The sequence below is a fragment of the Pogoniulus pusillus genome, chromosome 1 (assembly GCF_015220805.1).
Source record: "Pogoniulus pusillus isolate bPogPus1 chromosome 1, bPogPus1.pri, whole genome shotgun sequence".
Lineage (NCBI taxonomy): Eukaryota > Metazoa > Chordata > Aves > Piciformes > Lybiidae > Pogoniulus > Pogoniulus pusillus.
Genome location: NC_087264.1, coordinates 9004041 through 9029434, shown reverse-complemented (window position 1 = coordinate 9029434; position 25394 = coordinate 9004041). Strand labels below are relative to the sequence as shown.

Genomic DNA, 25394 nt, shown 5'->3' with positions numbered 1-25394 from the left:
GGCCCCACTGCAGTCAGTTTGTGCTTGGTCATGCTGTAGCGCTTGAAATACTCTGAACATTGCTGAAGCAGTGAGAAGCTGAGCCTTCTTGGTCTTTCAGGGGTTATGGGTGCCTTGGTTTTAAGCAGTGACAGTGCAGGAGCTCACTGGTAAAGTAGAGGTGCTTAGACGCTGATGTGTGTGCAATGCTGAATCTGCCAGAAGAGAGTTTTCTAGGGCTTGTCTGAGATCATACTTTTGGTCTTGCTCTGTGTCTTGCCACTTTAGAGACAACAAATCCTTTGCCTCACAGTGAGGTAGTTGTTTTTTTAAAGGGAGGTAGTTGTTGAATCTTTTTAATAAGGAAGGAGACAAGTTATTTGCCTTTAGATTAGTATTTAAACAAGATACAGCTGATGAGGGTTCAGGCATACATGGGGAAAAAAGTGTAGAGTTGCCCCTTACTGATTGCTGCCCAATAATACAGCACTGTCATCTACATTGCTGAAGGTGGTATCTCAGTACACATGTCATAAGCCTATTACAGTCCCATGGCCAGCCTTAGTTCTAGCTTCTCTTGACTCAGCAACTTTGCAGATGTTTTTTTGATGTCACTGGTCCTGTGTCTTCTGGTCTCTAGGTGTGTGGGGAATCCTGTAGAAAATTTGCTGTGAGCTCCAGCCTTGTGAAGGCTTAAGGCAGTGCTTTGAGTGTGGGTGGCTTTTAATGGCTGTGATACAGGTTTACACTTTTTATAGAAAGCACTTCTGAGCACGAAGCAGCTGAGTTGAAATGTTTAGTCCTGCAGCCCTTACATGGATGTTCATGTGAAATGAATGATTGCTTTTATGAATACTAGAATTTGTTGCCCTCAACAGAATTTAAAGAATGTAGGTTTTAGAGCCATCTTTTTACTTCAGCATAGTTGCTATGACAGTTGCAGTCTCTTCCTCTCCTTTGCTGCTCCAGTGCCCCTGCCTCCAGCAACACTCTGCGTACTGCATCCAGCTTGGTGTGGATGGCATGTCCTGAGGTCTCAGTCAGCTGTGTGCTGTTGCATAGGAGCCGTTGTCTCTGCCGTTTACAGTGTCACTTACTGACTGAGTGACGTTTCCCTGCTGTGCCAGTATCACTGGGTTTATTTTTAGTCTTAACATTTTCTATCTTTCCTTTTTCCTCCTCTTTGCATTGTGCTGATTGGGTTGTTTGTGATGACATTGCCAGATACTCCTCCCCCCCTTTTTTATTCTTTTCCTCCATGAAGCAGTGCTGAGGATTATTGCCTAGGCACATGTTGAACGCCTCCCTGCATAAGGGGTTACAGCAGCTCATGACCTGATTTACTTTTCATCCAGGAAACTGCAGTGGCTGAAAGGCCTTGTTGGCCAGGAGGGCATGATAGTCACAGACATCCCTGCAAGGAGCTGAACTCATCTAAAGATAGTCCCATTTTAGCCAGAACATCATGAAGAAAGAGTGAACTGCCTGCAGCTGCCAGCTGAGTGAAGGGGAGCAGGCTGTGAGTTGAGTCAGGGTTTTAGTTGCTCCCCAGAGCTCTCCCAGTGTGCTCCTGCTCTGCTCCTCTGTTTGCCACCCTTCAGTGGGCAAGAGTCTTGCCAGCAGAGTTGATTGCATACTCTCTTGTGAAATACGAATGACAAAGACCATGGTGGGGTACAGCACGGGCTACTTTCAGTACCTTATGTACTTTAAGCTCTGACTTTAAGATGTTGCTTTTTGCCTGTGATTAAATGCTACATTGCTCCATCCATCCTTTTCCTTTGCCATTTCCTTAATGAGTTCTGTACATTCAAACATGTACGTGCTGGAACAAATTCAACATAAAGTCCCAGAAGAAGCATTAAAGGTAAGGGTGCCTGGAGACAGGTGCATTTAACAAAATAATTTGCAAGTGCTCTAGTAATGGTGAAGCTGAGTGCAAGTAAAGTGCTCTTGATGACAGTGAAGTATTCCACTATGTGAGGCTCTCCTTGGGTTGGAACTTAAAAAACATCCTTTGAGGAGAGATGTATTTCCCAGTTAGTTCTAATCTCTCATCCCTTTGTTAGATGAAATGATTTATGATGTCATTACTGCTAAAAGAAATAGGTTACTAAAACTGTAACCTGTTAAAGAATAGTCAGCACGTTAGTTTATGGGTGAAACAGCAGAACTATTTCCCTCCCAAAAGGGAGGGATGCCTTTTTTTGAGCATGGTGATTCAGATATATCATCTAAGTTTTGCCTTCAAGCTCCCAATTTTTACTTAACTGAGTGAGGTGTTGTTTAAACAAAGAGTTCAGTAGCAGGTACAAAATATTCAAGCATCCTCTTATCTAAGGCAGAAAAACAACCCCCTCTAGGCAAGAAAGCCAGCTCATTCAGCTGAGGGACTGGGCTGTCTGTCCATGGATCACCTCTCAGCTAGCAAATGATTTCTCTATCCCAGGTTCCATGTTTGGGATTTGGAGAAGATGAGAAATGTAACAGTTAGAATTGGGCAAATGATTAATTGAGTTTACTTAAGGGTAATCTGGATTGGTACACTTCTTTATTAATTTGCTTCTAGTAAACCCACTTTTAAATAGCTCATTGACTGTGTTAATGTGGAGATTGTTTTAAGGCAGAATCATTCCTATCTGGAGAGAAATAAATAAAATGTATTTTAATTGCCTTTGCTGAAAAACTGAAATAATGCAGATGAACACCCTGAAAGAATTTATAATGTTGCTTTGAGAATAGAAGGAATTTCGAGATTTGAATCTTGAAAATGGGCTAAGTTCTGATTCTTCTCAGTTTACTCTTTAAAGGGTTTCCTAATTAGCTCTTTTGCAGACTTAAGTCACAGTGACCTTCTCCTGGATTTAATAACTTCCAAACTGCACATTTGAAAGCCTCTCAGATGGCATTTCTGTAGCCTCTACTCAGGTGTGCTGTGTTTGTGGCAGAACATAGCTGCAGTATTTGCCTTTGTGTTTTCTGTTTGTGGGGAAGGGTGGTTTTATCTTTTTCATGGCCTAGCACACAGGTGGCATGGGCACCCTACAGCTGTTGCTTCTGTCTCTGCAGCATGAGAAGTACACCAGCCAACTGCAGATGAATTACAAAGGCACGGCAATGAAGAGGGTGGAACAGTCCATGGAGCATGGTGTTTACAGTGAATCCCCACAAGCAAAGCTGGAGAAGGGAGAGAGGAAAGCAATTACAGGTACTTGCTTGGAAACCAGTTAATCAAGATTCAGAACAAAGTGCAGCTTGAGCCGGGCTCTGGGTCATGATTCTGACAATAGTGTTGTGGGTGGCGTTTAGCAGCAGTTCCAGAAGGGTCATCTTTATAAACCTCTGAGTATTCTAAGCTCTGAAAGTTTTGGAGATTTAGGCTCCACAGAAAGCCAGCTGGCACAGTGGCTCACACAAGCATTGTCTCTGTGTGTGTGTGCTGGAGAACCTGTGGGCTGAACAGGTTTGACAAGTTCTTTGGCACAAGTCTGGTCTATTTTTAATTTCCTAATTTTGAGCTGGTGTTTGAACAAAGATGGTGACTCAGAAAATATATGGCTGCTGTGGCATGGTGCTGGCAGGCAAGCAATGAAGCAACAAACCATTTCTTTCCAGAAGCCCTGTATGGTTTTTAATGGCTGCATTTCCTAATGTGCCAGTATCTGGAACTGAAGCTGACTCCCAAGTTGGGAGATGTTTACTTTGGGTTCACTGTTCCCCAGCTCAGAACTTTTCCATTTGAAAAAAATTCCTTCTGTTCTCTATTTCTTGTGCCTTCCTTTAAGGACCCCTTGTCAAACTTGTTTCATCCCTCCTCACCATCAAGGTGAGTCAGAATCTCCCCAGCAGTCTTGTGTTGCGCATCTTACACAACTTCCTGCCTCCCATATGTGCTGCCTTGTCGGGTCTCTCCCTAGTTCTGCTCAGGTATCCGTGGCCTTCAAGAGCTTGGTGATGCAGGGGAGGAACAAATACAGTTTTATAGAATCCCAGTGACAGATGCCAGTGTGGTCTTGTGGTATCAAGATGTAAGAGTGATTCGAAAGCTTCAGGGTTAGCAGGAAACTGCCCTTGGAGTCAGTTGGAGGAAGAAGCAGGAAGATATATGGAGGGAAGAGAATGGGTAAGTGAAAGGGCAAGAGAACATTTTGGGCAAGATGACCTAGAGGTAGATACAGTGGCTTTCTAGAAAAGTGCACGACTTTGGGTAAATCTACTAAGGTTCTGTGGTAATTAATTGGAGTGGGTTGGCTGACCTTAATCTCCCATGTATTGTCTTTATGAAAATCCCTCTAAGCTCACATGGTGTACTAAACAGCATAATATTTCTCCCTGGTCTCGTTGTGGCCTCCAGTGTGCATCAAAGTACACCCAGTGTGCATCTGTGTGCTCAACTCCCATTTGCTGCACCACAAAACTTTCCTTGGTTGTGCTTTAGCTGTGTCTGTGCATTGCCCTCCGCCATGGATGTGGTGTGTGTGACTTTGCCTCACAAGCATGCAGTTAAAGGGATGAAGCTGGTGATTATTAAACTTGACATCATGGAGGGTGAGAAGAGGTGAACCTCACTGTGGGAAGAGCTCTTCAGCTTCCTTTCAAGGGCCATGGGGTTTGTGGAAAGCATTGCCAGGGATTTGAACCAGTTTGCATTTGCTGCTGCCTGGTTGCATGAACACTCTCATTTTTATTCTTGCCACCTTCTAACCTACATAGCATAAGCACTTATTATTTGGAACACCTTCAAAGTCAGGTCGTTGGGTGACTCTTCAGCAAGGTGACCCATTTCTTTAGCATCTAGCGCATAGACCTACATTATGTTTCTGTCATTGTTAGTGAGTGCGGAGCATAGGTCGAAAAAGGCTGTGAGTATTTGCTGGGGAACAGTGCTGAAGTATGTCACATGCAGTGGGACTGACAGATACAAACAAAAATAATCTCTGAAGTGCTGCTAACCTCACTGAAAGATGGAGGAGTTCAGGGCTTTTTGTTTGAAATATTTTGCTCTATTGGACTGAAGCCTGTGGAGGCAAGAGGGAGTCTGAGCATTAAGTCAGCATCTTGCTCTCCGAATAGTGTCTCTGTCACACGAGCATAATGATCAGTGGGTCCCTTTTTTCATCTGTGATGTGACTAATTCACCTTGTCTTCAGCTGCACACATGCACAGTTTCTCCTTGGTTGCTTGGAGGAGTGGCAGCAATTTAAAAAGATTAGTGGAAAGAAGAATGTAGTATTCTTATTGGTAGTGGGCTTGCTCACTGGCAGCAGAAAGAGGCTGTAGGGAAAGAGCTTTTTGCTAAGCCTGTAGGTATTTAGGAATTTGCATTGACTAATTAAAGCACGGTCTGGAGTGACAAAAGCCTTTAAAGGATCTCTTCCCAGGGCCAGGGTGGAAAAGAGGCAGAGGGAACGCAAGATTTCAGGGAAGAGCTTTAATCAAAACAATGTGAACTATTATGCTTAGAAATGGGAGGAGGTGAGGGGCTGAGCATAAAGAGTTCCAGTGAAGTGAATGGGAAACAGTTACTTAGTCTTTATGCTGTTGAACTGGCAGCTTTTGGGTTTATTCTGCCTCTAAATAGAAGATCACTGATCTTTGTGAAATGTTTGAAGTAAGGAGCTTTGTAAACCCTGTGGGTCGGATATGAATAAGAAAATTGCCCAGTTCTGTCAGGTATATTCTAAAAATAACCATCAGCACTCATTTTTAAAGCCTTAAGTGACCAGCCTTGAACCAAGCAGATTTTAAGACTCTTAAAATCCCCATCTGTTGCTACCTGAGTGGTGGTATTGGATGAGATAATCTACTTTGTAGTCTTCTGTACTCAACACATAAATAATTAAGCTCAGCTTGAGAATTAACTATTTATTTTTTTCTAAAGCCTTCACAGTCTGATGGGACTAGATAGTGCTGAATCTGATGACTAACTTCTGAATAACTGCTGAAGGTCTGAGTTTCCAGGGGTGGAGGCTACTCACAGCATCCAGCTCAAATGGGTGTCACCAAATGCGGGAGCAAGATTCGAGCTTCTCCCAGGATGTGTGGAAGAGGCTTAGTGGTCAGGCTAGCATCTGTGTTATTAGGGAGTCACCTCAACAGAGTGGCCTGCTTGAAAGTCTCGTTCATGTCCAAGGCTGAGGTCAGCAGGCAGCATGGATGGAGGCAGTGGGAGTTATGCCCAGTGGTGAAGCAGTTTCCATGGTCTTTGGCTGCTTTCCCCATGAGGTCATGGTAATAGTAATTTAGATGCAGAGCTCTACCCTAACATTTAATTCAGATGGGTGGTGGTGGTAAATCTGCTTTTCGTCTGAGCTAGGGTAGTGGTAGCTGCAGTATGTTAGAAGTTTGACCATGCAGTTGATACAAATGAATTTGTGATTAGCGACCTGATTTGGAAAGCTCTGGGAGCCATGAATGTTCACAGCAGGTACAAAAGACCAGGGTTTAGGTTTGCCACACATGTGAAATAAATACTGCAGCAAAGAGTCAGAGAATTGCTTTATGATTATTCCTACTAGGTCTGAATTCTTGATGTTGGAGGGGAGATAAAAAAAGCAGAGATGTAAGGAATTTAATTTGAAAATGCTGTGACTAGACCATTTTTGTTTTTCTACCTTAAAGCCTCTGCCATAAGAAGCCTACTCTGCATCTTCTGAAGATGGTCATTATTGTTATTAATAATGAATCAAAAATGGTTTGACTTAAAGCAAGCTGGATTTCTCATGCTTTTGTTATGACTTGCTGTAGACAGCTTCAAAGCTGCATATGCTTCTGTCAGCAAAGAAATTTGCTGTGGCTGTTCACCTCTCTCTTGTGACAGTTTGAAGCTTTGTGAAGACCTAAGGGCTGTGCTTTCCCAAGTCCTCTCCTGACCACAGTGGACACTTCCAACGGAAATCAGGCTCCTCTGCAGTGGAAGCTATGTGTTTGTTGCAACAGCTCTTCTGCCCACTCCCTGATAGAAAGCAGTGTTAACTGAGACTTTCCTCTGTCCCTTCTATCACCTTGGCTGTATTATTGGTCCTGCCATTGTGTTGTTCTTTATGACTCCTCCATAACTACATCTTCTGTACTGACACATCTTATTTCTTTTGTTATGGTGCCTGTCCTTCAGGTAATCAGTAAGTCTGTATTAATTTAACAAGCCATGTTCTTGTCAGATTTGTTAAGCAAAGGAACCTCCTTTTTTTCTGTTGTAAAGCAGCTTTCATTTTTCCTTTTGAGTGACTGCCCCAAAGTTTGAAATCCAGGAGCAGAACATGTATGTCACTGATCTGTCCTGTGTTACACTGTCACTGGTGGCTCAGTATCTATCTGACTGAATGCTTGTGCTGACCTTAATGTAGTTATCTAAAGGGATGGGTTTCAGGCTGTCTGCCTGAATTGGTGAGCCAAGAAATATGTCTAAATGAATTGGCACCATCTGGACAGCCTGGCAGAGACTGGAGAGAGGTAGTTATGAGCTGCCATCAATTGGAGGAGATCTCATGTCATTAGAATGAGCAGTTAGTTTTCACTGGTGTTCTTAGTTTCATTGCTGATTCAGGTAAGCCCTCAGTTTCTGCTTTCTCTGCTTTTGCAAGAGCTCCCATCTTTCACTAAAATGCAACAGACAGGTGGTGGCATGAGGTTGGCATATGTGTTTCTGAACACAGGCAGACACTGCTTTGGATGCTGCAGATCCAGGTTGAGGCTGCCACCCAAAATGCATCTCAGCTGGAGAAGACCGAAGTCCTCTGGCATAACTGCATGCAGCTGCTCTCCTGCCTGCTTCTGTCACAGGCATCTGTTTTTAATGCCTTCCTACCATGCTGTTTGTTGTTAATTTTTTTTTACCCCTCCCCTTTTTATAGAATATTGTTGTGTTAGAGCTGGAGTGGAGAGAGGCATCAGCTTGATTGTGCTGGCTAATATTACAAGTTTCCACCCCTTCTAATGAGCAGTGCAGTGAATTCATATAGCTCTTCTGAAGTCAGGGAAGTTTTACTCTGGCTCAAGATTTGGCCCCTTTCAGCATTAGCCAAGAATAAGGGCGTCTGTGTCACTTCATGATGTTATTCAAAATGCAAATTAATATGAAGGTTTAGTGGAAACATTGATTGACCTTAAAATATTGAAACTGTCCCCAGATAATGAGATACTGCCCTGACTTTCCATCTGTGCTTTTTGCAGTCTTTGAAGCCAAGCTCCAAAAAAAGTAAGCAGGTGTGTTGCACACATTGTAACAGCATTGCAGGTGGGGCCACATAAGGTCTATGTCATGGGACAGGAAGGGCCTTCTGCCACCATCCAGTGAGTGGAATGAAGCAGCTCCTACGCTGGTGGCAGCAGGTCTGCGCCCCTTGACCAAACTGACACACACTCTGTAGGTGGTCCTTGCTGTGCCCTGGGGTTTTGGCTTTGTGCTACCTTTTGTCAGATGGAGAATTTGGGGAATACCGGGGCACTGCTAGGACTCTTTAGGATGGGGGAGGGGGGAAATCTGAGAAGACAGAGGAGGAAGCTGACTCATTATTCTTTTAATTTTTTTTTTCCTTCAGCTTTGCTTGCAATCACAAAGTTTTTTGGCAGCAGGAAGTCTGGCTAAGGTTGACTTGCTCCCATAAGTGCCTTTTCCCTGTAGTAGAAAAGCTGAGGGACAAAGACTGTAACTCCTCTGTTTGGTACATAAGTGAGGGGTGCAGATCTTATGGGAGGAAGTCTGTCCTGTAAGGATGGATATGAGCTGTCTTAGCTTCTGCCCCTTTGGAAACAATGTTCTTGGAATAGATAACTGGAATCTAATAGACTAGGGTGCTTTTGGGATCCTGTGAGGGGCTGGTATGTACTGAAGAAATGAGCTGTATTGAGGTAGCTCCTTGCAAGGTACAAGCAGTAGCAGTACCTATGCTTTGGAAAGATGCTGCTTGTGCGGAGTAGGATATGAGATGGTCTTTGCAATTTGCTCATCAGACTTGAGCCCTTCACTGTGCCCCAATGACCTTTAGGTATGAGCTACCTCAGACATAGCTGGCTGTTATTAGTGGATTTGTCTGTCACCCCAGTGTGGTATTCTTGTGGCCACGACTGCCTCTTAGCCATCAATCTGAAGATGAGTTCTGCAATTCAGAGAGTGATAATTCATTGCAGTTTGTACCCAAAAGAAGAGCCTGATATTAGTAGAGCAAATCCTGTGTGGTTGGAGTGAGGATCTAGTGGGCAAATCAATGCATGGAAAGTGACAGGTTTCTGATAGGCTGTGTGACACAGGGTCTTGGCCTAGCAGACATCAAACTCTGCATTTGGGTGCCTCTGTTCGTTAACAAGCTTGTGAATGTTTTGTTGTTGTTGGGGTTGATTTTGTTTTCTTGGGGTTTTTGTTTTGGTGGTTTGTTTTGTTGTTGTTTTATTGAGGTTTTTTTTGATTGGTGCTTGGTTGGGTTTTTTTCTTCCTCTCTCCCTTGAGTGCTTTACTCCTCACTTGTGAAACATGCTTGGCAGTTCAAATTTATTCATAGTGAGAAGTGCTTCCTGCTTTGAACTTTCAAAGACTGCCTACATAATGGCAAGAGAGTTGATCTTCTACACACTCAAGGCAGAAAGGAGAGTAATACTTCCAAGTCTCTTTTGATACTCAGTGTGAAGGGAGGTGGTGTGGTTAATTTCAAAACACAAAGATCTCTTCAAGACGGCCTGTGGGCTGCATCTGTAAAACGAAATTTTTGCCTATGGACTGTCAGTGTATGAGCTCATCTGTCTCTGGAACTATTCTAGAATAAACCCATATACTTTAGATGTAGTAGTGCTCACTGGATCTGTGTAGCTTTAGAAACAGCAGCATGAAATTTGGCTTCTTTTTTTCTTTGACTTAATTCCCCTTCCTTTATTGACTTCCCTTATGCTAATGAGTGCTTTCTGTCATGTCCCTGTTAAAGCAGGGAATGCAGAATTGGAGGGCTGTTTGAGGGCTGCTGTACACAGAGCAGTGTGTAGTTTAAAGCCAGAAGCCAGGCAGCAGCTGTCAGTAGAAGCCTGGCTATGGCTCTGTAGCTGGAGCCAGAATTTAAGATGTGGTTGGTAAAGAGTGTGCTGGTGGTTGCTTGTGTAGAGGCAGAAGCAGCTAACAAAGCTGGAGCTTAACATTAGCCCCTGCCCTGGCCTTGTGTTTCTGCTACCTTTAAATGAAAGAACAAAAGCTACATCATTTGCTTCTCCTAAACCATTGTGAAAATACAGTAATAATAATGATACCACATGTAAATTGAGGCATATTCTTTTTATTTGTTGCATAAACAACAGCAGCCCCCAAGGCACTGCCCAAACACAGTCTTGTTTCGTGGAGACAGAAGCAGTCAGTGGGCTCCTTTCAATACCAATTGTTGGAGCAAAGCCCTGATCTTCCCGTGAGTGTTCACTTAGCACAGAAAACGATAGAAACCTGGTTCCTCAAGAAAAACTTCTGTCCTGCATAGAATCTGAAATCTGCTTGGTTCACATTAAGCTTTAAAGAGCAAGAGTCTACCTTATGTATGTGTAAGGCAGTGGTTTTACCAATCTCCCTAAATTTGTAATGCTGCAAGAATTTCCTGTTATGGGATATGTGTCACTTAGAGTGGGAGTGGTGGAAAAAAAATCCCTGGCCTTACAACATCCAGGGACATGGTAAGGCAAGAAAGGGCAAAACTAAGCCGTTCTCAACTGAGACCAGGAAAAGAGTCTGATTTTTAACCTGAATTGGAGATGAGTTGTAGAAAATTCTGTGTTAGCTTTTTGTAGTGTGTTCTGCCAAAAGTCTTCCACTTCCTGTGCATATTGAAGTCTGGAAAGGAGGAAAAACAAGTATTTGGGAAGCTTAGCTGCAAATGAGAGCAAAGGGAGGCCAAATCAGCACCTTACAGCAGAATGTAAAAAAGAAAGAAGGAAGAAAAGCCTGAATGTACTCCTTATTATGTATAATTTGCTGTTGTTATAACTGCAGTGTAATGGGTACATGATTTCATCTGACCTGCTATTTTTCCTTTTTGACTTGAGGGTTGAATTCTGTGAACCTGGTAAATGTTGATGTTTCTGTGTTAAAGTATTTTGTTTATCTTCCTAGAAACCAATACCTACCGCACCCCTCTTTATGGACAGCCCTCCTGGTGGGGCGAAGATGATGCGAATAACAAAGAGGACAGAAGGCAAGAGGACCATTACTCGGGTAATGGAGGTGATTTGGGGTGGGAAAGGGTGTAAGGGAGATGAGCGAAATTTTTGCACACTTTTGATCTTTATTGTGTGAAGCAATCTTGCTTCAAGGCTGTAGTTACACTTTGGTTTTCTTATGTGCTTATATTTGCATATTCCGATCTGTAGATTAATGAAACCAGAATAAGGACGTATTAAATTTCCCCTGAAATATCTGCCCTTTAGAAAGATCAGTTGTGGAATAATTGATGTGGATGAGAAAGGCCTTGCTAAGCTTGTTTGTGATCTAGTTATACATCGTTGCTGTGTCTGTGATTCTCTGCAGCCCACCTGAGTAAACCATTTACTGTCTCTCCCAGGAGTTTCATAAGAGATGCTTTAAGAGCTGATGCATTGTATGGATTTGATCAATGTGGAAGCAGTGTGTTTCTCACCACATCATCCTCGGAAGCCATTTATTCATACCACTTCTGTTGTTGTGAATCTGTATACATGGAAGATTCAGCTTTTCCCATTCATGCAGTATATCTGATATTTCTATCAAATGCCTATGCTTTGCTGCGCAGTGTAGTGTGTTTATTTTGGTGCACATGCAGCCTATCTGTTCTCTGCAAGAGAAAGCTTGTGATTGGCAGCCCTCTCAAGAGGCTGAAATTAGCACATGACCCTCTCGTCAAGAAATTTGGGTACTACTGAAAAAATAGGGCCTGGTGATATAAGAGAATTAGATATGGATCCAGCAAACCTGTGCCTCTGATTACCTTTGCACACTTGCACTTTTCCACTATACTGTGGAAAGCCGAGTAGGCGTGCACATAAGTGAATTCAGTAAAGTGAAACAGGATCTTCCCACAGAAGCCCATGCATATGAAATGCCACCAGCCACATAGGTTTCTCCCAAAACATGTAACTGTGCATGTGTGTCCTCAGTTCTGTCTTTGAGGAGGCAATGGTAGAAAGGACAAAGTGACTGTAACAAATGTGGGTCAAACTACAGCAGTGCAGTAAGCACTGTTGTCAGTGATGAGGCCAGAGTAGAAAGCTATCTAAACCAGAACTTCTGTTTTTTCTTGAATCCATTTCAGCTAATGTTTGTGAACTTAAACTTTTTTTGCCTCCTCCCCTCCTTTTTTTCCCCCCTTTTTTTGTAGAAAGATCAAAAGAGATAACCCAACATGAAGAGGAACTGAATGGTAATATTCCTACTTATAGAGATTCCCAAGAGCAGTCTGTGTTTGCTTTCCGGAGAGAGCCAAGTTATTTTGAGATTCCAACTAAAGAATTTCAGCAGCCATCAAAATCTCCAGAAACACAGGTCCATGAGATCCCAACAAAGGATATTGATGCTGTAGTAGCCCCCGTTGTACAGAGTCATGCCTCTTTCACCATTGAATTTGATGATGGCACCCCTGGCAAAATAAAGATAAAAGACCACGTAACTAAATTTTCACTCAGACAGAGAAGACCATACAGTAAGGAATCAGCTCATACAGAAGTGATGTCAGCAGAGAGCAAAGTGGCTGATTGGCTTGTCCAGAACGACCCGAGCTTGATGAGACGACAGTCTCCAGGAGAGGATGTGTACAGTACAAAGAGTGACCTGCCAGTTCATGTGAGGACGCTTAAAGGTGAGTGAATGTCTTCTTGTGTGGGCGTAGTTTTCTGTTGGCTGTGCAAATGCAGCAGAATACAGGGGGAAACCCCTTCTCCTGTCAAGAAGAGCTGGACTTCATTATCTCTGCTCTGAATTTGCAAGATGAAGAATGTTTTGTTAATGACTGTTATTGTTTTGAATCCGACTGGCAGACTTTTCACCTGGCCACGTGTGATGCTGGCATGGAGACACTCTAATGTGGTTGCTCTACATCTATAATGCCAGCTTAGCACTAACAGAGATTGAAAAAAATATTTTGTTTTTTCAATGTCTAAAATATGTGTTCAGGCAGGCTGCTAAACACAGGTGGATTTTCTTCTCTTTGGCTTCTCCTGGCTGAAGGAATTAACTTCGTTTTGGCTGTGGTCACCCCAATGGCTGTAATGACCAGATTCACGTGGTAGGATAACCAGAGGTCCTGACACAGAGAATGGTGATAGAGTTGAGATACACACAATCACCAGTGAAGGAAATTGATGTGGTGTAAAAGAAACTAAAGCTTCTTTGAAGTCCTGCTCTGTTCAAAAGCTTTGTTTTGTGTATCTGTGTCCTGTTATCCATCATTATAAGGAATTCTTTGGCAGTTTTCAGAGGTGTGAAGTGTAGTTTGGAGCCCAGTTCATAGCGCGTCTGGTGACACTCACATGATCGTAATGCGTTTCAATAGAATCATATTTTGCAAGATTTGCACTTGCTTGGATGTCTGTCTTGGACCATGCACTGAATAGCTAGTAGGAGCCTGCTGATTCCTGCATCCTTGCAGACCTCTGCATTTTGAACTGCAACTTTTAACTGGTTAAGTCATATTGAAGGTTACTAGACTTGCACTTGAGGTCCTTCTTAAATGACAATACCTTCTTTTTCTTTAAAGAAGCATTTGCTTGGTCCTTGTTGAAAAACTTGGTAGTGTGAAGACTTTCTACAGTTACACCTGCAGCTTGTTGGTTTGTGTGCATTGGTTTATTTTTAAACTCCTGTGGTCAAAAACGTCTCATATACCCAATCCTGGAGCTTGTTGTGGTGTGGAAATTGAGCTGCTTTGTTGTCATTGCTTGTTGCTCAATAAGAGACAGTGTTGAATTGCCCTGCCTGATTACTTAGGGTCTTATTTTTGGTCTACTGTGACAACATGATAGAGGTTTTGGGATTTGGGATTTGTTACTGGGCTGTAGGGTCTTGATGACATATTGGAGAACATTGTCAGGGATATAAATGTACTTCAGGGTTTTGCTTTTTTGTGTTGGCAAGAATTAGGCAGCTCCTGCTCAACCTAGGGTTTTTCCTGAGCAATTCATAGGAATACTAGATCACACTTACCTCTTTACAGTCAATAAGGCATGGAAAGAAGCCAAGGTAATTGAATGCATTATTTGCATATCAAGAAATCAACTCTTTGGACATTTGATTAAAACATGCACTGTTGGTGGCCTGAGGAGTTTATCCACCTCTGCTTTGGCAGGGGACAGGGAGTCATTTATCTGTGATAGCTGTGTAACACGTTCTTCTGACAGGGCTAATTTTGAGCATGTCTTGGAGGCTACTGCTGGCTGCCTACCAACTTTGGGTCTTCAGGATCAGCAACTCCCACTGTTGGGACTCATTAGTAACATTTGTTCACCTTCAGGAACAATCTGGTGAATGTAAAACCTGATACCAAGACTAGAAAGTTCAGGTCTTAGCAGCTCGAGAGGGTGCGCATGATGTTCTGCTGGGGCATCTGTGGGCACAGTGGGTGTTTTTCCTTGTATCCTCACTGTTTTGCATTCAGCAGAGTTCTTAGGCAAGACCCTTTAATTGAAGAACTTTCATTTCTAAGGACAAAGATTATCATCCCTCAGGGTACAGTGGAAAGCCAGCAGGCTTTCTTCATGAGGGTGTTAGGAAACTTCAGAGGACTGACTCCTGGGTTGAATGGATCTTGTATTATATTGTAATCTTTCACGGCTAACTTGAGATAATGAATGGTCGTCATCCATGTGTCTGGAGAACTTGAAAAGTAGGTTTGAGCAGTTTTCCTTTCAAACACGTGGTATTTTAGCCAGTATATCTTGCTGCATATTACAGTCTAGAGCGCAGAGACCTCTTTCCCCCTTCTCCCGATGACAGGTTCCTGGTCGTTGACTGAATCGTGTTGTGTGCCTTCACACCAGTTTCCTTCTCCAAAAAAAGGTTTGTTTTTTGTTTTACTTTTAACTTTCTGTTGTACTTTAACTTACTTTCTTGAAAATCAGGTGCTGAGGGGCAGGCATCACTGATACATAGAGAAGATTGTAAACATGGTTGCTGTGAAAATAATTACAAACTTACTTTAACCTTTGCTTGGCTGGTGATAGGATGGTATAACTCATGAAGTGTCATGCTGTGATTCTTAAATCTTCAGGAAGAGTAAAGAATCCTGCAAATTTACTTTTCTGTTAGCTTCTGGTTTATTTCCCCCAGTTCAGGTACGTAAGAGATGCATGCACTCATGTGGGTACTCAAGAGGTGCATGCACTCACCTCACACTGATCTGGTCTTTCATCATAGGAATGTGGTTTCATGTGATGTAGTGTGTGGGGTTTATTTACTGATTCTGCAGAGATATTTCTGCTCTGTAATAGAACCTAGTGAAGTAATCTTGGTGTACAAGGATTGGCAGAATGGCAAAATTATGTTGTAATTTTTATTTAAATGGAACAAAAGAAAGAAATCATTTAGGTGTCTAAATCAGAAATTCTTGGGGTTGAAATGATTTCTTGATTGTTTTCAATAAGTTCATAGCCAACCAGTTGTGAAAAGTGGGGTCAGGAGACAGCTGCCTTCTTCATTTCATCTGATGGGAGACAATACTTGTACCACAGCAGATATCTTTGGAGCTGTTTTCATCCTGTAGGATTTATTGCTTTTAACTGAAATGAGGTAATGACAGGGCCACAGCAACTGATAATTTGGAAGTCAAATGTCCATGCCTTGTTTCCAGGCAATAGGCACGAGGACGGGACACAGAGTGACTCCGAAGACCCTGTGGCACCTAAAGCAGAGAAGGAGACAACAACAGGCAGTGAACGTACGACGGAGCAAGCCAGGCTGCAGCGCCAGATGCGGCGTGATCCCCACGAGATGCTGCACAACAAGCAGGCCTTCGTCATCGAGTTCTTTGAGGACACGCCGCGGAAGAAACGGTCGCAGTCCTTCACACACAGTGCACACTCCTCCCAGAGCGACACTGATCCGGGGCTGAAGAACAAGGTCGAAAAACGCAAGAATGTGTTGCCAGCGGAGAAGTTGGGAAGTGTGGCACCACCAGCTCACCCTGGGACCCAGGGAGGCAAACCCAGTAACAGCTCCTCTGGGACCCAAAGATCTAGCTCCTTCAAGAGAGAGAAAACAGAGGATAGGATCAACTCTTCATCCTCCTCTGCTTCCAGAGCATCGGCTAAAACTTATGGGAGTGTTGGAAGAAAGTCTAAAATGGCTCAGGATTTTATGGCTGAGTACTTGCGGGAGACCGCTCAGTCTGGGAAGCCAAGTACTGAGAAACCGTCACCTCTGCCCATGCCAGTAGCTCCACGTGTGGTTGTATCATCGGAACCAGAGCCTGCCTCTACTCCACCTCCAGACATAAAGTCAGCCCAGGGCAGGAGAAATGATGAGGAGGACAGCGTGAGTGAGACTGGCACATACACCATTGAGACAGAGTCACAAGATAAAGAGGTGGAGGAAGCGCGAAAAATGATAGATCAGGTAAGTGCTGCGTTTCTGTGCTTGGACAGTGAGCCAAGAGCTGAAGGCTTGGGTTTCTGCACCTTGTGCTAGAAGGCCTAACTTACTTAGCTGTCGCCATGAAGGACCACTCCCTTTTAAATTGAGTGCAGCAGGGGTTTATGGTTAGGAGTGGGAAATCATCCTGGGTGACCTGTGTTAAGGATAAGTCCCAGCAAATTGAGAGACTGGTCTTTAAGAAAAAAAACAACTGAAAAAAGATTGCACTCTGCAGGTTTTTCACTTGCAAGAAGGCAAGGTAAACCCACAGCAAAGAGCTGCCTTGCTTCCAAAGTGGAATTTGCATGTGAAAGTGCAAGAGTGGGCTTGCCATCTGTTTAGAGGAAGGGCAGCGTCAGAATAAAGATCAGAGTGATCCTGCCAAGTCATGGTTGGGAGCAGCTCAGCTTTCTAAAATTGCTCCCAAGCCTCTGCCTTGGTGTTGCACGACCTCCTGCTCACTGTTACAAAGGTGGGAGCTGCAGCCCATCACTGGTACAGCATCCCATGGTAGGCCAAAGGTAGACCAAAAGAAATGGAGACCAAGGGCTTGTGCTTAGTGGTAGGTGGTTCTGTATTTGGCTGTGCCTGGTTGGAAAGGGAGTGCTTGCTGGCAGGACAAGTGGCAGCTAATTGAGATAGTGAAGGGTGTGGACTACCGCAGAGGCAATCCCAGATCTGTACATGTTTGGATTTTGCAGAGTGAATGATAATCTAGAAACAAAACCCCGGAGATGAGGGAGAGGCTTAACAAAATCCACTCAACTAAGCAACCGCAGGGCAAACCAAAGTTTGGCTGATTTTCAGGTTTAACTTTCATCTGCGGTCTATTATGAAAACAAAGCTGGCAAGTTGCTGTGAAGCTGTAGTGCAGTGTAGGCAGGAGGATGGTGAGGTTTAAGCCTGGATATAGGTTCCCTTTTTTTTTAATTACGTTTGTTCTTCACATCTTGTTTTAAATGTGACCAGAAGCTTTTGGAAGAGGATGTTTAGGTCACAACGAGGCCCTGGTCCTGACATGAGATGGTTAACTGGTCTACTGGGGAAATAGGAGGAAAAGTGTCACAAGAATAGTTACTTGTGGGGAGCAGCGTTGGCAGCCATGTGACTTGGGCAGGCAAGCTGCTCAAGTTCTTTTCCTACCTGTGCTATAGATTTACTGCAGTGCAGACCCACCACTTTGGAAACACCTGATAACCAGACCTCGGTGTTTCTGTCCAGGAAGAAAGACAAGATAAATTCTGGACTTGCTGAGGTTTAGAGGTGATTCCTCTTTTTATTCATTGACCATTGCATGTGCACTTTTTTCTAATAGAAATGAGAGTGAAGAAATTTATGACTATGTCTGCCCAGCCTCGGTCTCCTTCATGGTGACATCTTCCTTTGAACTACTTGTAGTCAGGGAACAGAAACAAGCCCTTCTGAGGCATGGATCTTGATCAGTCTCCTAGGAAGACCTGTTTATCTCCAGAGGGAATCTGGCCGACTAGCTCAAACATTGACTTGTCTCAAAGGTACACTGTTTCCTAGGTCCTCATGTGGCAGCACAAGGCTGCTTTGCTCAGCATAATCTTTGTTACAGTCTATCAAAGGCCATGGAGATGAAGCCTTCATTTTTTTTCTTTTTTTATCTTTTTTTCCCCCCCTAATTCTTCATGAATGAGCTGGTAGATAGCTTTCCTGACAGTCATCCTAAATTTTTCATGGCTGAAAAAGGACTCCTCTTTACAGAAAATTACTACTAATAAAGGTAACACAGTGAAATAATGAAGGGAGAGAGAAAAGGTGGGTGTGAGTGGGATTCTCTGAGTAAGTGTATTTAAAGCTTCTGCTGTGAAGTAGAGGAAACTGATTTATGTAACTTGTATGGGAGCATTAGCAAGTGTTTCTTGCCCTTTGGGATCAAAGTTTGCATCTGATAATACTTTATGGATTGGGAGTTTTGGGCTAATATTTTTTTTTTTTTTTTGGTTTTTAATATTTCCCATGTAAACAACTTTTCAGGTTTTTGGTGTTCTTGAGTCACCTGAATTTACCAGAATCTCTTCAGCCTTTAGACCAGTAATTAAAGGTGAAAAAGACGACTCCGGTTCTCATCAGCATTTAATCAGTGAAAATGGCACTAGTCAGAAGTCACCCTTGCTCCAGGCATTTGCCTCAAAAGCTGCGAGTGGGTCTCAAGCTGATGTGCAGGTATGGGCAGTCCAGGTCGATCTGCTGGGATGGTAAAGGTGTAGATGGGTTTTTCTATCTGGATTGAAATGCAATGCCCAGGTTGATTTCCATTTCGAGGAGACTGATGTGTGTATGAGAGGAGAGATTTTGTTTCAAGGCTTTGGTTTACAAAACCTTTTCTGACACCACCTTCCCCACCTTGTTATAGATGTCTGCAGCATCTCAAGGAAGTCAGAAGTGGGTGTCTAGGTGGGCAAGTCTTGCGGACAGTTACTCTGACTCTGGATCTGTCTCTGGGCAGGGTGATGGAGGTACAGGTAAGTCTTGTCCTGACATTCCTGTTTGAAGATGACTGAATCTAGGCCATGATGATATGAAAAACAGAAATGAAGAGCTTCTATGCATCTGGCTGTGGCTTATTTTCTGTTTTAGTTAATGTAATTGAGGATGAGAGGGACAGAATAACTTGTTCCCAGTGGTGTAAAGGTGGAGAGAGCCTCCAGTGTGTATTTCAGTCATCCAAGAAGTTTTTAACTGCTATATTTGACAAGAATAAAAGGCACCTGGGAAAGAGAAAGGTCACAAGGACCTTGGGTGTTAACTAGCCCAAATTAGTGACCCTTTAGACTGCGTTATGATGTCAGATGAAAGTCCTTTGCAAGGACTTAATTGCTGAGTTGTCCTTTTTTTTGTTTGTGTGCTTCTTCTGCATCCAGCTATGCTGAGAATTTTAGGCAGTTTCTAGGGCTTCCTGTCAGGTGGCAGGTGTGAAGCATTGGAGATCAGCCTAGAAAAGTGAATATGGAGGGAGGACAGCAGGAGGAGATCAGACTTCCATTGTAACTGGGAAGACAGTTTGCAGAGCCTGTGGTCCTGTTGGTATGTGTGAAAGGGAAAAGAATGCTTTGTTGGTTTTTGTAAATGCTTTTGATTTCTGTGAGTGGAAATATTTATTACTTTTCTGTCATCAACAGCTATGGATAGAATCAGTAAAGATTAGATGAAACCTTTGTTTTGGAGGTCGTTGCCACTGTGTTCATGTTGTGAGATCCTGGCTCCTAGATTGTTTGAAATAGCAGGAGAACTGGTTAGTTGACTATGGTACTATTTAGAGGCTTCACTGTCAAATATGAAGCCCTCACCAGCAGCATGGGAGAAATAAGAACACTGTTTTGGTGAAGTGTGTCCATACTCATAAGCCCACCTGTGTTGGGGAAGTAAGCTCTAACTTGGAGCTCTTTCTCCTGGAACTTTGCTGTGGGAGAAGCTTGTATCAGAACATGGTACTGTGAAAAACACCATCTATTTAGTCAAACGGGTTATGTTGTGTAGAATTGCACTTGAAGCACTACATCACTGTAGTTGTTTGTCTAGTGTTTTTTCATCTCAGTCCTGTTGCCTGATTTATGGCAGACAGACACCAGCAGTGTTAGAATTTCAGATTCATTCTCCCACTTTAGAGCCTGCCTTGACAGAGGGAAGGTGTTGAGTGCTCTGATCCAGCAAGGGAACCAAATAAGGCATCTGTATTGATTAAACCCAAAGGAATGAGCACCACCCAAGCCCCCTGTCAATGTTCGTGTTATGTGAAACCTTAGTTCTGAGAATGTGTCTTGTTGAGTACTTCTGTGAGCTTGAACTCTCCAGGATCAAGCTTTTTGTAGATAAATAAATAAATGCTGTAGTTGTACATCAGTTGATTCTTGTCTGCTTAACCCTCCTCAGAAAGTGGTGTAACCCCAAAACCTGGGGAAGCAGAAAATGCTGTGCCCTTGAGAACAAGGCGCCTTCTTCCCCAACTCCCACCAAGTGATAAATCAGACAGTCCCACACCTGCAGCAGTCCTGGTTTGCCAGGAGTCCTGTTCTGAGGTTACCAAGAGAACTATCGTGAAGGACCACTGCATGGAAGCCTATGGTGATCCAAACAGCCGCCTCTTCATCCAAGAAGATTTGGATCCAGATAGCCTCAGTGATGCCAGCAGATCTGATGATGGCTTCAGCACAGACAAAGGCAAGAAATATAAAGAGAGCAATAAAATGCTGGAGCAGATGGGGGAAGACACCAGATCAGAGAGCTGGCAGCTGGGATCCTCCCAGGTCTCAAACATGAGAGTTGTAGGTGAGCCAGTTTCAACTTCGTTCTACATTGGTGATGACAGCAATGATGCAGGGATTCCCTCCAAGCTCTCTCTGAGCATGTCTCATGCTCGAGCAGACATAGACAGTAAGGATCAGGAGTTTTCCTTCAAGTCTTCTGGCACACCAGTTCCTGGAAAGCCACCAGTCAAAGATGTTAGTGCTTACATAAATGCAGCTGGAAAAGTGGTTATTTCCGTTCATCAGAATCTTTCTCAAGATCAAGAAAACACAGTAGGAAAGGAAACATCATCTTTCGTTAGGCAAGAAAGTTTTACCAAAGATAAATCAAACAGTGGTGTTCCTCAAAATAAACTCCCACATATTTCAAGTCACCCTCTCCTGAAAGATTTAGAGGCTGTTCGATCAACTCGTATGGACCTTGGTCAGGAAACTCATCTTCTCCTTAAGGACACTGAAACTGCCTTGGCAGCACTGGAAGCCAAATTACTTTGTCAAAGCCAACAGCTGGAGCCCTCAGAAACTGCTGGTCAGCTGGAGGACTCCTTGTCAGGGGACTCAGATGTGGACACTGCTAGCACGGTCAGCTTGGTGAGTGGGAAGAACGTCCCAACCAACGCCCCAAAACGCAAAGCGGTCACAAGCTTACAGAAGGAGAAGTCTTCTTCCACACCATCCATCCAGGACCAGTGTGGGCAGCCCAGTGCTCGGGACAGGCTCACGGAGAAGTGGAAAACACAAGCACCAGAGGCATCAAACCACACGGAGACTGCTAAACGCTTCCAGATGAAGCGGAGCGCTGGGACTCGAGGTTCTCTTGACTTTACAGATGATGAGAGAAGCTCAAGCTTGCCCTATTTGCCAGTCCCCGATGCGGTCGTGTCTGACCACGAGCACTCAGTAACTCGTCCAGTTCCCAGAAGAAAACCTTTTACTCAGGCCCCCAAGGAGGACCATAGCAAAACAACCTTGAATGTGCAGAAAATCCAGCAAGTTCTCACTCGCTCCAACAGTTTATCCACTCCACGGCCCACAAGGGCCTCAAAGCTACGTCGTGCCCGGCTGGGAGATACTTCAGACAATGAATGTGTCGACACTGAGAAAACAGCCACTAACCCTGAAGCCACCACTCTGAGCCCCAAGCAGTCCACAGAGACAAAGAAGCTCTCCCGGCTGGACATCCTTGCCATGCCGAGGAAACGAGCAGGTTCATTTACAGTGCCCAGTGACTCTGAGACAACACAGCCAAGGCCAGGGTTTTCAGGCCGGAGCGTGGAGTCCTATCGGAAGACAGGTGCTTCGGAGATGAGAGCCGCGGCAAGGAAGACGGCAGCTGCTGCCTCCGCGAAGCAGCCTTTCAGCAGGACCCGTTCTAGCAGTGTCAAGTATTCCTCCTCGTCCAGTAAGTGCTTGTGCTTTGTTTCTCCCCTATTCCGCTCTTTGTGCTTTATAGGCTGCACATAGTTGCCAAGGATTGGTATCTCAGCACTGTGGATTCTGCATTGGTGAGTACAAATGCGCACTAACAAGCAGCACAGAGGTTGAGATTTCCTGTGGGCTTGGAAACAGCAGAGCCTCTCTCACACCCGAGGAGATGTTGTTGTGGTGTTGTTTTTGAGGATGTTCCAAATTGCTTCTTTTTTATTGTTTGTTTTCTTTTTTAAAGTGACTTTAGTTTTTAAACAGTTCCCATTTAGCAGGAGCGTGTTAGACATTTTTCTGTTAAAAGGTACAATTGAATGCCTTTTCAGTGCTACAAGGAACTCTGTTCTGTTTTTCTATGCCTTTTAAGATTCAGAAATTACTCCCAGAGAGCTTATAATGGTGTTGATGACAGCTACTGTCCAAAGTGGGAGGTTTGAATGCATCTGAAACAAGAGAACAGGAAATAAATGTCTCTGTGTTGTAAAGCCTGTTCCCTTGCTCTTCCTACACTGGACACTACATGTTGATTTCCCGAAGAGATTCCCACCAGTGTGTATTTTTATTCCATGTTGCCATAAGTAAGGCAGAGGTCCAGTTGTGTTTCCCATGAGGTGCAGAGTTTTGGGGGCTGTCTTGCCCTGCATATTCAACAGACCCTTGTGCTATCAATCTGTCACAGTGAAATCAGCCCTAAACTAAGAGGTGCAGACAATGTAGATGGCAACTCAAAGATGGTAATTAATATTTGAAGATTGTCCCCAACACCTTTGGTCTAAGTCGTGGTCTGTGCTTGTTGTCCATGGTCTACCATGGGTGTGGCAAAGCAGACCTGTTTTCTTAGGTTTTCAGGAATGACAGGGAGGCAAAAGGACAGGAAGAACCCTTTGGCTGGGTTTCTTAGGCCCATTGAGAGGGATGCTTTTTCCCAGCAGATCTGTGTTTATGTAAGAGGTCTTAAGAGTTTTAGTGATATCCTTTTTGCATATTTTCATGCGGTTGAAGTAATTCCCATTCTTGTGCTATTCATTTTTATTGCATGCTAAAAATGTTATTTGCTGCTTGTTTTGATTTGGATTGTTTTAGAGCATCCAACTTCCCTTTAATAATTTTTTTTCTGGCCCATTTATATATGCATGTAAATCAGAATGTGAATGAGCTAGAAGATTATGTCTCTTTTGCCTTCTTTGTGATGATGCTATTATTGACTTCTTTTTAAACAATAACAAATTTAAAGCAAAATAACTTGATCAGAGTTTCCTGAAGAGGAAACAGTTCTTGCAATCTCTTCTATTTGGACCACAGACTTCAAATCATTTAGAGAAAAATGGTAATAAGCTTTGGCCATTTGTTGGTTTAAATGAATTGGTTTTTGATCTTTCAGAGCTCTGTAGTAGCATTCTAATATCTTTCCTTGTGCATAGCTGCAGCAGATGATGCTAATCCTTTCTCTGAATTAGTTGTCTTTAAAATACTAACATCCTAATTCCTTGATAGGATTGTGAACTTTCCATAAACTCTGTGTTCTAGTCTGCTTCATGCTTTGTTGTGCTGTGCCAAGTGTGTGATGCATGTTCCTCTACTAATGCTGTTAGAGTTAGTGAATCAACACCTAGCACAAAAGTTATTGATAAACTGAATTATTGCACCGTGCCATCAAGACATTTTTTAGCGTGATATAATAAACCTTGAAAGCAGTGTCAAGCCTTGGGAGTAAGGAGGCAGGTGTGGCTGATTTATTCAAGGATTTCTTAAGGTGTTTAGCTGCAATAGTTTCCACCTCTCCCAGCGGGAGAAAGTTAATTTCTGTAAGAGGAGCGGGATGAACTCTCTGGCTGTGAGACAAGAAATACCAGTAGGTTGTCAGGCCATCTGAAGTAACCTAGTGGAACGCTTAGATAACATCAGAATAGTCCAAGTTACCTCTTCTGAAAGCTAAGGGCCTGTCCTCCCCTGCTCCTCTGTGTGTACGGTTTGTTTACTCAGTATAATTTGAATAGTACTGTGGGAGTTGATTATCATTTCTCTTGGCACACAGGGATGGAAAATCAGGCTCTTCATTTTTAGAAAAAGTGCTATTTAATGGCAGGGTGACCTCTTGGGTCTAAACCTGTGTTTTAAAAAAATTATCACTACTGGTGGAATATGAGCAAATTTATTTCCTCTCTGGGTGTGTATATATATGTATGTATATATATGAATCCTAAGTCAAGACATTTATGTAGCTCTAGCAGAGACAGCAATGTCTAGGAATGTTTTTTTCACTCTGTAGTAACTGTTACTTCCATCTGCCTAGTCTATGCCAAATTTATTGGTGTTGTCTGTATGTTCTCTGATGCTGGTTTAATTTGCTTGCAGTGCTTAAGGGTTATGACAATCCTGGTAATTCAGTGAAGCTTTTAGGTGTTTAGTAACTTGATGTGTTTAAAACCTTTAGGTGTTTGATACTGCCTTAAGTAAGCTAATTCTGTGTTTGGTGGGTCTGGATTCTTCAAGGAGGGAATGATGCAGTAGCCATAGAGAGTTTAGTGAAGCAGCAAACACTGTGAGCCCAGTTTTTCAATAAGGACATCTTGATACTTCTCGTGCAAGGAGGACCTGGGTGTCTATAGGTGTGCAGAATCAGCTGGGATAAGTGGACAGCTTCCAATTGGCTCCAGAAGTTGGAGCTGACTCTGTGAACACTCCTTCTTGTAGAGTGTTGTTAATGGTGAAATGGGAGGTAGATAAACCTGGGGGTGTGGGCTCTTAGACATAACACCAAGCACTATAGCCTGTTCTTCACTCAAAATCCCCTCCTTTTGCTTGTACTTGCAGCTGGAAAGGTGTCTGCAGGCTGGAAAATTGGGCTCTTTTTAGAAAACAACTATGGTGGGACTAGGAGGAGTCTGAAACATGTGCTACTTGTACACAGAGCTTCTGTGCATGGAAAGCCAGATCTGTGGTAGTAACTTACTACACTGGATTTGTTAACACATTCATTTTGCTTTTCCATTGGAATTTCACACTCCAAATTTGTACAGTAAATGGGAGCCACAGAAGTGCTCATGTTCGAAATAAGCTCTAAGAATGTACTGTTTAACTTAAAATTTGCACAGAAACTCTTCCTTTCCTTGTGCTCTTGGGCTAGTTTTGTTTTACCTTTTTGCCCTTTTTGT

General features: G+C 43.3%; 1 protein-coding gene across 3 annotated transcripts in view; it reads left to right on the top strand.

The window, feature by feature from the left end:
* CEP170B (centrosomal protein 170B) overlaps positions 1–25394 on the top strand; it is a 60097-nt gene that overhangs the window by 17354 nt on the left and 17349 nt on the right. For 2 of the 3 annotated variants that reach the window (XM_064162193.1, XM_064162261.1), the window contains exons 5-13: positions 1790–1846; positions 3049–3187; positions 11057–11158; positions 12297–12773; positions 14906–14968; positions 15759–16522; positions 18545–18733; positions 18924–19032; positions 20441–22216. In XM_064162193.1, the coding sequence (XP_064018263.1) occupies positions 1790–1846; positions 3049–3187; positions 11057–11158; positions 12297–12773; positions 14906–14968; positions 15759–16522; positions 18545–18733; positions 18924–19032; positions 20441–22216 (3676 nt within the window). The remainder of the gene's footprint in view (positions 1–1789; positions 1847–3048; positions 3188–11056; positions 11159–12296; positions 12774–14905; positions 14969–15758; positions 16523–18544; positions 18734–18923; positions 19033–20440; positions 22217–25394) is intronic. The other variant, XM_064162330.1, reaches the window with a different exon arrangement.